Source organism: Neophocaena asiaeorientalis, unplaced genomic scaffold (genome assembly GCF_003031525.2).
Source record: "Neophocaena asiaeorientalis asiaeorientalis breed wild unplaced genomic scaffold, Neophocaena_asiaeorientalis_V1.1 scaffold190, whole genome shotgun sequence".
NCBI classification, from domain to species: domain Eukaryota; kingdom Metazoa; phylum Chordata; class Mammalia; order Artiodactyla; family Phocoenidae; genus Neophocaena; species Neophocaena asiaeorientalis.
This window is the reverse complement of record NW_020175017.1, coordinates 8,068,393-8,083,966: the sequence shown is the minus strand read 5'-3', so window position 1 is coordinate 8,083,966 and position 15,574 is coordinate 8,068,393. Positions and strand designations below refer to the sequence as shown.

At 36.8% G+C, this 15,574-nt stretch overlaps 1 protein-coding gene across 2 annotated transcripts in view; it reads left to right on the top strand.

The window, feature by feature from the left end:
* Nucleotides 1-15,574, top strand: part of SRP54 (signal recognition particle 54) — a 44,263-nt gene that overhangs the window by 22,524 nt on the left and 6,165 nt on the right. For both annotated transcript variants that reach the window (XM_024762055.1, XM_024762056.1), the window contains 6 exons: nucleotides 4,983-5,133; nucleotides 6,210-6,358; nucleotides 6,679-6,779; nucleotides 7,267-7,353; nucleotides 10,639-10,712; nucleotides 10,923-11,031. In XM_024762055.1, the coding sequence (XP_024617823.1) occupies nucleotides 4,983-5,133; nucleotides 6,210-6,358; nucleotides 6,679-6,779; nucleotides 7,267-7,353; nucleotides 10,639-10,712; nucleotides 10,923-11,031 (671 nt within the window). The remainder of the gene's footprint in view (nucleotides 1-4,982; nucleotides 5,134-6,209; nucleotides 6,359-6,678; nucleotides 6,780-7,266; nucleotides 7,354-10,638; nucleotides 10,713-10,922; nucleotides 11,032-15,574) is intronic.

The window sequence follows — 15,574 nt, the reverse complement described above, 5'->3', positions numbered from 1 at the left end:
TAAGGTTAACAGCTGATCTTTCAGCAGAAACTCTGCAAGCCAGAAAGGACTGGCAGGACATATTTAAAGTGATGAAAGGGAAAAACCTACAACCAAGATTACTCTACCCAGCAAGAATCTCATTCAGATTTGACAGAGAAATTAAAACCTTTACAGACAAGCAAAAGTTAAGAGAATTCAGCACCACTAAACCAGCTTTACAACAAATGCTAAAAAATTCTCTAGGCAGGAAATACAAGAGAAGGAAATGACCAACAAAAACAAACCCAAAACACTTTAAAAAATGGTAATAGTAACATACATATCAATAATTACCTTAAATGTAAATGGATTAAATGCTCCAACCAAAAGACACAGACTGGCTGAATGGATACAAAAACAAGACCCGTATATATGCTGTCTACAAGAGACCCACTTCAGACCTAGGGACACATACAGACTGAAAGTGAGAGGATGGAAAGAGATATTCCATGCAAATGGAAATCAAAAGAAAGCTAGAGTAGCAATTCTCAAATCAGGAAAAATAGACTTAAAAATGACTATTACAAGAGAAAAAGAAGGACGCTACATAATGATCAAGGGATCAATCCAAGAAGAGGGTATGACAAATGTAAATATTTATGCACCCAACATAGGATCCCCTCAACACATAAGGCAAATGCTAACAGCCACAAAAGGAGAAATCGACAGTAACATGATAACAGTAGGGGACTTTAACACCCCACTTTAACACCCCTTTTGGATCATCCAAAAGGAAAATAAATAAGGAGACACAAGCTTTAAATGACACATTAGACAAGATGGACTTAATTGATATTTATAGGCCATTCCATCCAAAAACAACAAATACACTTTCTTCTCAAGTGCTCATGGAACATTCTCCAGGATAGATCATATCTTGGGTCACAAATCAAGCCTTGGTAAATTTAAGAAAATTGCGATCATATAAGTATCTTTTCCCACCACAATGCAATGAGACTAGATATCAATTACAGGAAAAGATCTGTAAAAAATACAAACACATGGAGGCTAAACAATACGCTACTAAATAACCAAGACATCACTGAAGAAATCAAAGAGGAAATAAAAAACTACCTAGAAATAAATGACAATGAAAACAGGACAACTGAAAGCCTATGGGATGCAGCAAAAGCAGATCTAAGAGGGAAGTTTATAGCAATACAATCCTACCTCAAGAAACAAGAAACATCTCAAATAAACAACCTAACCTTACACGTAAAGCAATTAGAGATAGAAGAAGAAGAAAAACAAAAAATCCAAAATTAGCAGACGGAAAGAAATCATAAAGATCAGATTAGAAATAAAAGAAAAAGAAATGAAGGAAATGATAGCAAAGATCAATAAAACTAAAACTTGGTTCTTTGAGAACATAAACAAAATTGATAAACCGTTAGCCAGACTCATGAAGAAGAAAAGGGAGAAGACTCAAATAACCAGAATTAGAAGTCAGCCAACATTATTCTCAATGATGAAAAACTGAAATGATTTCCTCTAAGATCAGGAACAAGACAAGGTTGCCCACTCTCACCACTATTATTTAACATACTTTGGGAAGTTTTAGCCACGGCAATTAGGAGAAAAAGAAATAAAAGAAATCCAAATTGGAAAAGAAGTAAAACTCTCACTGCTTGCAAATGGCATGATACTATACTATATAGAGAATATACTATACTATACTATACTATATAGAGAATCCTACAGATGCTCCCAGAAAACTACTAGAGCTAATCAATGAATTTGGTAAAGTAGCAGGACCCAAAATTAATGCACAGAAATCTCCTGCATTCCTATACACTAATGATGAAAAATCTGAAAGAGAAATTAAGGAAACACTCCCATTTACCATTGCAACAAAAAGAATAAAATACCTAGGAATAAACCTACCTAAGGAGACAAAAGACCTGTATACAGAAAACTATAAGGCAATTTTGAAAGAAATTAAAGACGATACAAACAGATGCAGAGATATACCATGTTCTTGGATTGGAAGAATCAACATTGTGAAAATGGCTATAGTACCCAAAGCAATCTACAGATTCAGTGCAATTCCTATCAAACTACCAACAGCATTTTTCACAGAACTTGAAGAAAAAATTTCACAATTTGTATGGAAACACAAAAGACCCTGAATAGCCAAAGCAATCTTGAGAAAGAAAAACGGAGCTGAAGGAATCAGGCTCCCTGAGTTCACACTGTACTGCAAAGCCACAGTAATCAAGACAGTATGGTACTGGCAGAAAAAACAGAAATATAGATCAGTGGAACAGGATAGAAAGCCCAGAGTTAAACCCACGCACATATGGTCACTTTATCTATGATAAAGGAGGCAAGAATATACAATGGAGAAAAGACAGCCTCTTCAATAAGTGGTGCTGGGAAAACTGGACAGGTACATGTAAAAGAATGAAATTAGAACACTTCCTAACACTATACACAAAAATAAACTCAAAATGTATTAAAGACCTAAATGTAAACTCTTAGGGGAAAACATAGGTATAACACTCTATGACATAAATCACAGCAAGATCCTATTTGACCCACCTCCTAGAGAAATGGAAATAAAAACAAAAATAAACAAATGGGACCTAATGAAACGTAAAAGCTTTTCACAGCAAAGGACATCATAAAGGAGGTGAAAAGACAACCCTCAGAATGGGAGAAAATACTTGCAAGCGAAGCAATGAATAAAGGATTAATCTCCAAAACATACAAACAGCTCATGGAGCTCAATATCAAAAGAACAAACAATCCAATCAAAAAATGGGCAGAAGGCCTAAAAATACATTTCTCCAAAGAAGATATACAGATTGCCAACAAACATATGAAAGGATGCTCAACATTTCTAATCATTAGAGAAATGCAAATCCAAACTACAATGAGGTCTTCTGCCCATTTTTGGATTGGGTTGTTTTTTTGTTATTGAGCTGCATGAGCTGCTTATAAATTTTGGAGATTAATCCTTTGCAAGTAAGTCAGAAAGAGAAAGACAAATACTGTATGCTAACACACATATATGGAATTTAAGAAGAAAAAATGTCATGAAGAACCTACGGGTAAGACAGGAATAAAGACATAGACCTACTACAGAATGGACTTGAGCATATGGGGAGGGGGAAGGGTAAGCTGTGACAAACTGAGGGAGTAGCATGGACATATATACACTACCAAACGTAAAATAGATAGCTAGTGGGAAGCAGCCACATAGCACAGGGAGATCAGCTCGGTGCTTTGTGACCGCCTAAAGGGGTGGGATAGGGAGGGTGGGAGGGAGGGAGACGCAAGAGGCAAGAGATATGGGAACATATGTATATGTATAACTGATTCACTTTGTTATAAAGCAGAAACTAACACACCATTGTAAAGCAATTATTCTCCAATAAAGATGTAAAAAAAAAAAAAACTACACTGAGGTATCACCTCACACGGTCAGAATGGCCATCATCAAAAAATCTACAAACAATCAGTGCTGGAGAGGGAGTGGAAAAAAGGGAACCCTCCTGCACTCTTGGTGGGAATGTAAATTGATACATCCACTATGGAGAACAGTATGGAGGTTCCTTAAAGATATAAAAGTAGAACCACCATATGACCCATCAATCCCACTACTGGGCATATACCCTGAGAAAACCATAATTCAAAAAGACACATGTACCCGTGTTCATTGTAGCACTGTTTACAGTAGCCAGGACATGGAAGCAACCTAAGTGTCCATCGACAAATGAATGGATAAAGAAGATGTGGCACATATATACAATGGAATGTTACTCAGCCTTAAAAAGAAATGAAATTGAGTTATTTGTAGTGAGGTGAATGGACCTAGAGTCTGTCATACAGAGTGAGGTAACTCAGAAGAGAAAAACATACCGTATGCTAACACAGATACATGGAATCTAAAAAGAAAAAAAAGGTTCTGATGGACCTAGGGGCAGGACAGGAGTAAAGATGAAGACGTAGAGAATGGACTTGAGGACACGGGCGGGGGAATGGTAAGCTGGGACAAAGTGAGAGGGTGGCGTTGACATATATACACTACCAAATGTAAAATAGATAGCTAGTGGGAAGCAGCTGCATAGCACAGGGAGATCAGCTCCGTGTTTTGTGACCACCTAGATTGGTGGGATAGGGAGGGTGGGAGGGAGACGCAAGAAGGAGGGGATATGGGGATATATGTATACGTATAGCTGATTCACTTTGCTATACAGCAGTAAATAACACAACATTGTAAAGCAATTATACTCCAATAAAGATGTTTAAAACATTGCTTATAAAAGGGTGTTAAGTGGAAAAGCATGTTTAAAACACTATGTAATACAAGTTCAGTTATTAAAGAAAATGTAAAAAAAATTGAGGGATTCACAGCTCATTCAGAAAAGATACACAGCAGAATCATACAGGATTTCAGGCTTCCCTGGTGGCGCAGTGTTTAAGAATCTGCCTGCCAAAGTAGGGGACATGGTTTCGAGCCCTGGTCCGGGAAGATCCCACATGCCATGGAACAACTAAGCCCGTGCGCCACAACTGCTGAAGCCCGTGTGCCACAAATACTGAAGCCTGCGTGCCTAGAGCCCGTGCTCCACAACAAGAGAAGCCACCACAATGAGAAGCCCGCGCACCAAAACGAAGAGTAGCCCCCGCTCACTGCAACTAGAGAAAGCCTGCGCACAGCAACCGAGACCCAACACAGCCAATAATAAATAAATAAATATGGGGGCTATTTATTGTTTTTAAATAAATTTATTTAAAAAAAGAATCATACAGGATTTTGTAATTGGAAAACTGATTACTGCTTCATGCTGCTCTAGAAGTGGGTTGTTATATTTAATACTTATTAGATTTTATACTTCTAAATTGAAATTGTGATCATTATGACTTTTCCAGAGTAGATTAAGGGTGCACTAACAGTTTCCAAATTTTTCGTATTTGGAAGTTTTGCTGCTAAGTCATTTTTCCATGTTAAATAGCTATACAGAAATGGATCCTGTCATCATTGCCTCTGAAGGAGTGGAGAAATTCAAAAATGAAAATTTTGAAATTATTATTGTTGATACAAGTGGCCGCCATAAACAAGAAGACTCTTTGTTTGAAGAAATGCTTCAAGTTGCTAATGCTATAGTAAGTAGCTTAATTTATCAACATTATTAAGACTTTGGTTAAATTAATTATAAATCCTGATTGAGTTTATGAACCATATAAATTATTTTTTGTCTGTAAGAAAGATTCCAAGTAATATATTTTTATTTTGGGCTCCTTTGTCTGTATGATAAGGACTTAATCTTCTGTACATTAATATGAAATTTTCATGAGTATTGAAATATTTCCTTTCTCACTTAATCATCTTATTTGTATGTATAAGAAAAAGTAACAAGCAAAAAAAAATGAGAACCTTTAATAGCTGTTGAATTTCCTTTCTGTAAATTATTTAAATTAACTTAAAAACATTTGCCTTAGGTGAATTTTGAAAGATTTTTAAAATGAAGCATTTAAAAATATTAATAATCATTTAGTGTCTCTTTAAAATTGTGATGGAAATAACTTGGGAAGAAGTGGTTTATAGGTAATCTATAGCACATATTATGAACCCATGTTTTGCCATTGAGGTGTTGGCAGTAATTCTTTGGTTAATGATTAATACTAATACATTGTTTTGTTTTGTTTAGCTGTGCCATTATTTTGACCTAGGTGAGCAGACCTAAGGGGAATATCCTCATCTGTCCTTTATTTATTTTGCTTTCAGCGCACACTCTTCTACTTTTTTTCTCTGATTTACTGTTGCTATTGCATTTGTCTAGAGTGTGATTCCTCTAGATCATTGCTTAACTTTTTCCTCTTTATTCAGGCCTCAGCTCAAATGTTACCTCCAGACAGGTCTTCCCTGACCACCCTACAGAAAGAAACCTCTCACACCTCAGAACTGATTTTCTCTGTTCCATTTTAATTGTTGTACATCTGAAATGTTTATTTGCCTATTTTTTTATTTGTCTCCAGTGATTAGAATGTAGGTTCCACAAGGATAAGGATTTTCTTATTCATCTCTTTGACTGAGGACATAAATGGTGCCCAATACATAGTACTCCCTCAGTAAATACTGATTGATTGAATAATTATAATAAATATCTTTTATACCTTCTAATGATGAAATTTGCTTAAGGTCAGTAAAAATATATATCTTTTCTATTTAAATTTTCTAGCAACCCGATAACATTGTTTATGTGATGGATGCCTCCATTGGGCAGGCTTGTGAAGCCCAGGCTAAGGCTTTTAAAGATAAAGTAGATGTAGCCTCAGTAATAGTGACAAAACTTGATGGTCATGCAAAAGGAGGTGGTGCACTCAGTGCGTAAGTATCATTGATGTTATTGTCCCGTGTCTTGGGCTGTGTGTGTGTGTGTGTGTGTGTGTGTGTGTGTGTGTGTGTGTGTGTGTGTGTGTATTTATGGCTTTCTTATTAATCATTTAAAATATATTCCAATGGTGGACATAGTATGGTCTGTAAAAGAAGTTTGAATAGAAACAGAATTTTGGAGTACCTCTGATGCAGTTCTCCTTTAGCTAGTGAAAAGAAACTTGAGCTATGTACCTTTGTCTAATTACCTTTAAAATCTTCTAGAAATTTGTTTTCCTTTTTGAGGTTATTTTGTGTTTTCTTTTTCTTTGCAGAGTTGCTGCCACAAAAAGTCCAATTATTTTCATTGGTACAGGGGAACATATAGATGACTTTGAACCTTTCAAAACACAGCCTTTCATCAGCAAACTTCTTGGTGTGTACAGTGGTGGGGATATAGAAAAACCTTCAAGAAATAGTATGAATTTTTAGGACAGATTAGGATTTTAATTCTGCCCTCTCGCTAACTAGCTCAGGAAAATAATTTTCTTCTATGATTTATCTTCTTTACCTGCAAACTAAGGATGGTGGTTATCTGCTTCCTGTAGTTAGAGTGGTAAAATGAGCTATTAGATGGAAAGTTCCTTGGAGAAGTTTTAGAGCTCAATACAGAAGCATGTGGTTGTAGTAATAGCAGTGATAATGGCAGCAAAACTTTCATAATGTCTCCAGGTGTTTGAGAGCATGGAATTTGGAATTAAACCCTGGGCTGCAGTTCCTGCTTTGTCACTTAACGTCTCCAGCTTCAATTTTTCACCTGTGAAGTGCCTATCTCACAGGCTTATTATGTATGTGCATGCATTTTGCATAATGTAAAACAGATACACTATTAGTTATTAATTTTACTTTTTTGGGTCTTATAGGTATGGGTGACATTGAAGGACTGATAGATAAAGTCAACGAGTTGAAGTTGGATGACAATGAAGCACTTATAGAGAAGTTGAAACATGGTATATGAGTAGCAAAAAGCATTTGATTTCAGATGACTTACCTGGATTTCTTTTGATAAAGCTGTAATTTGTTTGAAATGATACATCCATTAAAGTCAATTCTTCAAATGTTTACTGTTTTAGATTTATATATAAATCATTTTAAATCTCAGGCATCTAAGCAATTGTAGAATGGAGTGTTTTTATTTTCTTTCTTGTAATCAAATTGCATTGATTAAAATTGAAGCTTTCATTGGGTTCCTTGGAGTAAAACAGGTTAAAAGTACATTAGAATACTCTCTTCTGATTTGTTTGTTTACTTATAAATTTTATATTTATATGTGATAAAACATATAAAAAGAAATTTAAAAGAATGAGATTAAATACCCACACATGTTTTCTTTACTCCACATTGAAGTCAACTCCTATTGAAATGTGATTAAGAGCTCAAGTTTTTTATTCTAACATGTGACTTTTTCAAATTACTTAACCTCGGACTACCCTGGTGGTCCAGTGGTTAAGACTCCACGCTACCACTGCAGGGGGCGCGAGTTCAATCCCTCGTCAATGTCCAGAAGCATTTAACATATTATTGACCATTTCTGTTTTTCTCAAAATGGTATTACTCTTAATTTCCATGGCCACGTACTATCCTGCCTCTTTGCTCCTTCTCATTCATCTTGTCAGGTGCCTATGCCTTTACTTCTCAAATGTTGATGTTTTCCAGGGATCATTCTAGGCCATCTTCTTTCTCTGGAGCTTCAGACTCATATCTGTATGTTTAGATGCTTAGATCTTCCTTAGACATTTAGTTCAGTTTATCCTTGTCTTCCCATCCTAACCTCCCACCCCAATGTTATCATCTATGAATTTAACATCATTTGTCTTGTTGCCAAAGTCAGAAATTCGGATGTTGTCATCAACTCATCTCTTCCTCACTCTGCCCAGTCCTTTTCCGATTAGTCATTAGTCCTAGTGATTCTACCTCCTAATTATCTCTATTCCATCCCCTACTTCCCAGCAACTATGCAAGTTCATCTCTTATCTAGATTGTTTATTCTAAGTCTTTTAACAGATATTCCAGTTTTTTGGACTCTTCCCCTTGGATCAGTTTTTTATACTTCAGCCGAAATGATCTTTCAGACATGCAAATTTGATCCTATTACCTTTCTTAAAATCTTTCAGTAACTTCCCATTTCCCTTAGAGTAGTTTTGAATGACTCCACTATCTAACCCACATCTTCTGAGTCATGTTTTGACACTATTGTTTTTAGCATTCCGTGTGCTGGTCATGCTGAATTTCTATCAGTTTCTCACATGTACGCTGCTGTCTCTGCCTTTGCCCTTGCTGGTCCCTTTGCCTGTTAGGTAGTTATCCTCTCTTCTTCCTACTTCTGTCCTTCTTTATCCCAGCCAAACCGGCTAACTCCTACTAATACTTCAAGTCTTTCCTTAAATGTGCTTCAGGGACATTCTACCTTATCCTTAGACTAAGTTAGAACCCCCTACTGTATGTTTCCATTGGATCCTGTAATTGCTGTATGAGTCGTCACAATGATTTGATGTCTGTCTTCCCTGCTGGAAAGTGAAGGTAGGTTTCATAGCTGTGTTCTTCCTCTTTTATGTTCACAGTACCTAGTACAGTTTCTGGCACTTAGTAAGTCTTTAGTAAATATTTGTTGAATGAATGAATCTATCCTTTATTGCCTGATTCTTTCCCCCTGCTACTACCACACTAAACTGGGTAATATATTCCTCTTCAGTCTGCTTTCTGACTCCTGTGTCTCTCTTTATATCTCTGCATTTTGCTTCTGCTTCTAACATTCTACTCATTTCTGTTATCACCAAGGGCCTCCTGATTTCCAAATGTAGTGACCTTTCTCTTTCCTCTTGGCTCCCAGTACTTAACAGTTTTATCTGCCTTTTATATTTTCAGACTCTTCACTTGGGTTCCATGACAGTGGATTTCTTATATTTATCATAGCTTCAGTTGTCATTTCTGTATAATATGTATTTTAGCCTTAATCTTCTCTACCACTGTTTTATTTTGCATTTCTAGCTGCCGGCTATAACATTTCTTTTAAGATATTGTACTGCTACTTAAAATTCAGAATGCCTAAAACCAAACACCATTTTTGTTTATATCTTTGGACAAAAATAGAAAATAATCTTTCTCCTTTGTCTTGTTCTTTCTGTTTTTCTCCTTAACTGAATTTACATAATGATGAAATGCTCAGATTCTAAGAATATCATCCAATCAACTTTGACAAATGCACAATAATCTACACTCCATCAGGAAATAGAATATTTCCATTACTCTAGAAAGTTTGCTTATTCCCCTTCCTAGTAAATACTTCATATTATAGGAATCCTAGAGTGTATCTTTTTTTCCCACATGGTTTCTGTGACTCAGCATAATATTTTTGATATTCATCCAGGTGGTTGTACTCACCTGTAGCCTCTTTTTTTTTTTTTTTTTTTAATTTATTTTATTTACTTTTGGCTGCATTGGGTCTTCGTTACTACACACGGGCTTTCTCTAGTTGTGGTGAGAGGGGGCTACTCTTCGTTACAGTGCATGGGCTTCTCATTGCGCTGGCTTCTCTTGTTGCAGAGCACGGGCTCTACGGGCCTAGGCTTCAGTAGTTGCGGCCCGTGGGCTCAGTAGTTGTGGCTCGCAGGCTCTAGAGCGCAGGCTCAGTAGTTGTGGTGCTTGGGCTTAGTTGCTCCACAGCATGTGGGATCTTCCCGGACCAGGGCTTGAACCCGTGTCCCCTGAATTGGCAGGTGGATTCTTAACCACTGTGCCACCAGGGAAGCCCATAGCCTGTTCTTTTATTGCTGAGAGTAGTATTTCATTCAGAGTCTATCCATTTTCCAGTTCATGGACAGCTAAGCTGTGTAAGAAACTCCACATAATCTAAAGTGCTTTTGCCCATTTTACAATTCTCATCAGCAGTATATGAGAGTTCTGTTTGTTCTACATTCTCTTTAACTTTTGGTGTTGTCAGACTTACTAATTTCAGTTATCCTAGTAGGTATAGTTTGTCTCCTTTGTTTTCACGTTTCCTGTATTTATGTCCATTTTCTCTGATAGAATATGAGCTTCTCTAGGATAGGATCTATCTGTCTCCACTGTATTCATCCTGTGATCTTGTGTGTAGTAACTGCTCAGTGAATACTTATTGATTGGGTATTTTATAAGTGTGCTTCAAGATGAGCCCATGATTAAGGGAAATCATTAGGTTTTATTGACTGGAAATGTTCATTCTCTAATATATCTGCATCATTTATATTGTATTTCAGGTCAGTTTACGTTGCGAGACATGTATGAACAATTTCAAAATATCATGAAAATGGGCCCCTTCAGTCAGATCTTGGTTAGTTATACTAAAAAGTTTTTTTCTAACCTCTTTTGTTTTTGTTAAAATTTCTAAGAACAGATACACTTGCTTTAATTATTTTAATATTTGGGTAAAAATAGATACTTTTAAAACTTAGTATTAACATTAAAGCCATTAGTTAAATGTGAACATTCTGAACAATTAATCTCAAGCTATTATTGATTTTATGTTTAATATATCTTTTAGGGGATGATCCCTGGTTTCGGAACAGATTTTATGAGCAAAGGAAATGAACAAGAGTCAATGGCCAGGCTAAAGAAGTTAATGACAATAATGGATAGTATGAATGATCAAGGTAAGGTGGTAGATTATTTGACTTGGAGGACAATGTTCTGAATATCAGTAAGTTGAGAGTTTAACTATGTTCTTGTGGACAAGATGGGGAAAATTTAGACTGAAAGATTATTGTTAGGGAGATTTCTAGCTGCTTGAAAGCTCTTGCTCAAAGGGTTGGGATTACTGGGTTGACCTCCTCATTGAGAGAAATGTCTAGTATAGTGCTTCTCCAAATGAGTTCTGTGGAGAGAACACAAGTTCTTTATGGTGTTGATAGAAATAACTTAAAAGGGGAGTTCTGTAGTCAAATAAATTTGGGGGAATGCTGAGTTAAAAAAAAAACACTAGTAAGTTTATTTATTGTATGTCTCCTCAGAGCTCTAATATGCTAACATGAATTGGGAATGTGTAAGAGAGAGAGAGTTTATGCAGTGTTTACCAGCTTACTTTGCTCTGTAACTCTCAAGGTTTGGTCTTCTCAAGTACACTGCTCTATCTCTAATCCTACATTATCCCTTTCTCCTGTACTTTCAGGTCCTCAGCCCATGAATATCTCTAGACCCATGACCTCTTTATCTTTTTCCCAGTATTTGTAGCACCCTTTCTGATTGAACCCAGCAGGCATGCCAAACATTTATCACCCTTTTGTAGCCCTTCTACTCTTGATCTCTGTTCTTATTTACAAAGAAATACAGGCTTTTGGCATTGAATTATTTCAGCTTTTGGCTGATTTATCTATGAGATTGTGACAGCCACAAACCATTCTTAAAGCTTTTTCAAGGACCTCTCTCCATCAGTAAAATCCTCTGCTATATCTGCAGTCTCTCCTTACCTACTGACTTTTTTCCCCCATCAATATATAAACATTCTTTCTTAAGTTCACAATTTCACATTTTCTAGGCTTCACTTCTCCCGCATGCTTTTACTCTGTCTCTCTTTTCAGTCAAACTTCTTAAAAGAATGGTTTGTGTTCCCAAACTACTGAAATCTGACTTCTCTCCCCACCATTACTGTGAAATAGATCATACAAAGATTTTCAATAACCTTCCACTGGTCTACTCTAATGGATACTCTTCAGTTTTTTTCTTGACCTTTATAACATTGGATGTTAAACACCTTTTTCTCTTGGTTTCCATTATACCATCTCTCCATTTTACCCTTACCTTTATTGGTTTCTTTTTTTTGTTTGCTTTTTTTGTTTTGTTTTGTTTTGTTTGTTTGTGTTTTTGGCTGTGCTGTGTGGCTTGCAGGATCTCAGTTCTCAGATCAGGGATTGAACCGGGGCCACGGCAGTGAAAGCCCAGAATCCTAACCACAAGGCCACCAGGGAACTACACATACCTCTCTTGTTCACTTAGTCTCTTTCACTGGTCTCATCCTCACCCAACCTCTTAAGTGAATATATGCTACAGTTTTCTGTCCTCAGCTAGTGTTTCTTATCATTCTGCTCAGTTTTGAATAATTAATCCACATCTATGCTTTGTCTACTACCTGATTATTTTTTGTAGTCTCTACGTCTTTCCTGATCTCTAGGCCTTCATAGTAACCCAAATAATGTTTCTCTCTCATCTGTGTATCTTCAACACTATTAAAAGTTGTGCAGGGCTTCCCTGGTGGCGCAGTGGTTGAGAGTCTGCCTGCCGATGCAGGGGACACTGGTTCGTGCCCCTGTCTGGGAAGATCCCACATGCTGCGGAGCGGCTGGGCTCGTGAGCCATGGCCACTGGAGCCTGCGCATCCGGAGCGTGTGCTCCACAACAGGAGAGGCCACAACAGTGAGATGCCCACGTACCGCAAAATAAAAAAAAAAAAGTTCTGAATGTAGAATTAATAACTGCAGCCATATCTAGAGTGTTTATTCTGCCCTAGGTACTGTCCTGAGCACTTTACATATTTTAACCCACAACAACTCTTAAGGGACAATTCTGGGGTCAAAATCCAATCTAGCTGTTACAGATTAGGATACAGGGAAGTTGAGTAATCTGCCAAAGGTCACTAGCTAGGGAATGGAGAGGCTGGGCTTCTGGCTTGAGAGTCTATACTCTGGATCACTTCCTGTCTAGGTGCTCACTGAATGGTGGACAGACATCTCTATTACACGTTTGAGAGTTTTCTGAGGTACATCAGTTCCAAAATGTAGTGCTTCTGCTTTGGTGAGTGACACTTCCACCTATCTATTCAGTTACCCAAGCTAGAAACTGGGGTCAACTTAGATTTACTGTCTAGTCATTCTATTGATTATGGATATAGAGGTATTGAGATGCCTAACTTTTCTCCTTTCAGTTGTGTCAGTTTTGCTTCGTGTATTTTGAAGCTCTTTTGTTGGGTGCATACACATTTAGGATTGTTATGTCTTCTTAGTGAATTGACCTGACCCTTTTATCATTATGTATGTAATGCTCTCCTTTGCCCTGCTCCACTTTATCTGATATTAATGCAACCACTCCAGCTTTCTTTTAATTAGTTGTTTGTATTATATATCTTTTTCTATCCTTTTACCTTTAACCTACCTGTATCATTATATTTGAAGTGAGTTTCATATTAACATGTTATGTTTTTTCTTTTTTAATAATTCTGATAATCTTTTAACTGATATATTATTTATATATTAGGATTTAAGTTCTGCCATTTTATCTTTTGTTCTGTTTGTTCACTCTGATTTTTGTTCTTTGTTTTCTCTTTTCTATCTTCCTATGGATTGTTTGAACATTATTATTCTATTTTAATGTATCTGTATGTTTTTATGATTCTTTGAGTAGTTTTCTTAGTGGTTGCTCTAGGTATTACAATATATATACATACTTATCACACTCCATTCGTATCAGTATTTCATCACTTCAAGTACAATACAGAAACCTTAACATCACCTTAGACTTAGTGAGTTATACTTCCTAAGTATTTCTCGTATCTTCTCTCTCCTCTTTGTCTCTATATCCCCTGAATTAGTTCATACACTCATCATTCCTTACCTGGATTGCTACAGTAGCCTCCTGACACTTCCCTTTCTCTTTTTTCACTCTTTTTTTTTTTGCGGTACGCGGGCCTCTCACTGTCGTGGCCTCTCCCGTTGTGAAGCGCAGGCTCAGCGGCCATGGCTCACGGGCCCAGCCACTCTGCGGCACGTGGGATCTTCCCGGACTAGGGCTCGAACCCGTGTTCCCTGCATCGGCAGGCGGACTCTCAACCGCTGCGCCACCAGGGAAGCCCTTTCACTCTTTTAATCTGCCTTCCTCACTGCCACAAGAATAATCTTTCTAAACATAACAATTCTGGGATTGAAATCTTTCAGTGGCTCTATGTTGTCTTCTTGATGAATTCCCAACTCCTAAGCCTGGTGTACAAGTTCTGTTATAATTTTGTCCTTACTTACTTTTATAATCTCTTAAATCTCTCAGCTCTTATCCATGCATTGTTCCTTCTACACAAAACTAGTTTCATTTATTCTAGGAATCCATGTTCTGCTTCCTAGAATATCCCTTGCTCTTTTCTCTTCTTTACTTATACTTGTCCTTCAGGACTACACAGTTAAAGAGAAACCACCAGCATGGAGCCTTTCCTGACTTCCTTTCTTCTTTGAATTATGCCCCTTCTGCTTTTTGCTTAACTCTCTCCTATTGCTTGCCAGGATGTGCTGTTATTCGCTGTCTTCTTTCTCTCACTCCATTTGAGCTCTTGCAAGGAATATGATACACATTTTCTAAATATTTTATCATGAAGATGTGGCTTAAAAACTGCATTTATGAAATGGATTTAGAGGTTTTAACAGACTATAAGTTTATTATGAGATAATTTGATCTTTATTTGTATTACATGAGTAATTAGTCTTCCCCTGGATTTCAGTTCACTTCTGGACAATATGCTTAGAGGGCATAGACAAATTAGAAAATGTAGTTAGGAAATCAGCGTGGTAAATGGGGTGCTAAACCATGTTATAAGAGGAACAGTCAAAAGAGTTGGATATTTGTCACCTGGAGAAAATTCACAGGAGACATCATGGCTCTCAAATAATTTGAAAGCCTTATTCTTTATACCTGGCAAGGAGACATCTATGCAAAATAGGAAGGAATGTCAGGCAAACATATTTCATTTTAATATGTGAAAAGATTTTCCATAATTACAGGTATTAGAATGGCATAGATTGACTTATTTTGGATAGTGGGTCATCTCTCCTGGGGTTGTTAAATCAAAGTTAGGTGATCACTTATTGGGGGATATTGTGGAGAGAATGCAAACATAATAGAAATTTTGTTCCTGAGATTGTATGCAACTAATGCCATAAGAAATGTACCTCGTATTCTAAGAGTTATCAAAACACTGGAAGGAATTAACTCATTCTTTACGTTACAGAAGGCATTAAAAAACTAGTAGTAATTACTTGATTATGTAGGAAATATACAATTATTCTGTTGATTATAGATAGAACCTACCTACTTCTACTTGCTTATATGCCTAAATTTATGATTTAAAGGATAATAGTTATTTAGAGCTAAGGTAAGCACTTTTGTTCCTCTTTGAAATATACCTTATACCTCTGGCATATACTCTGAGGAGCAGTTGGATAT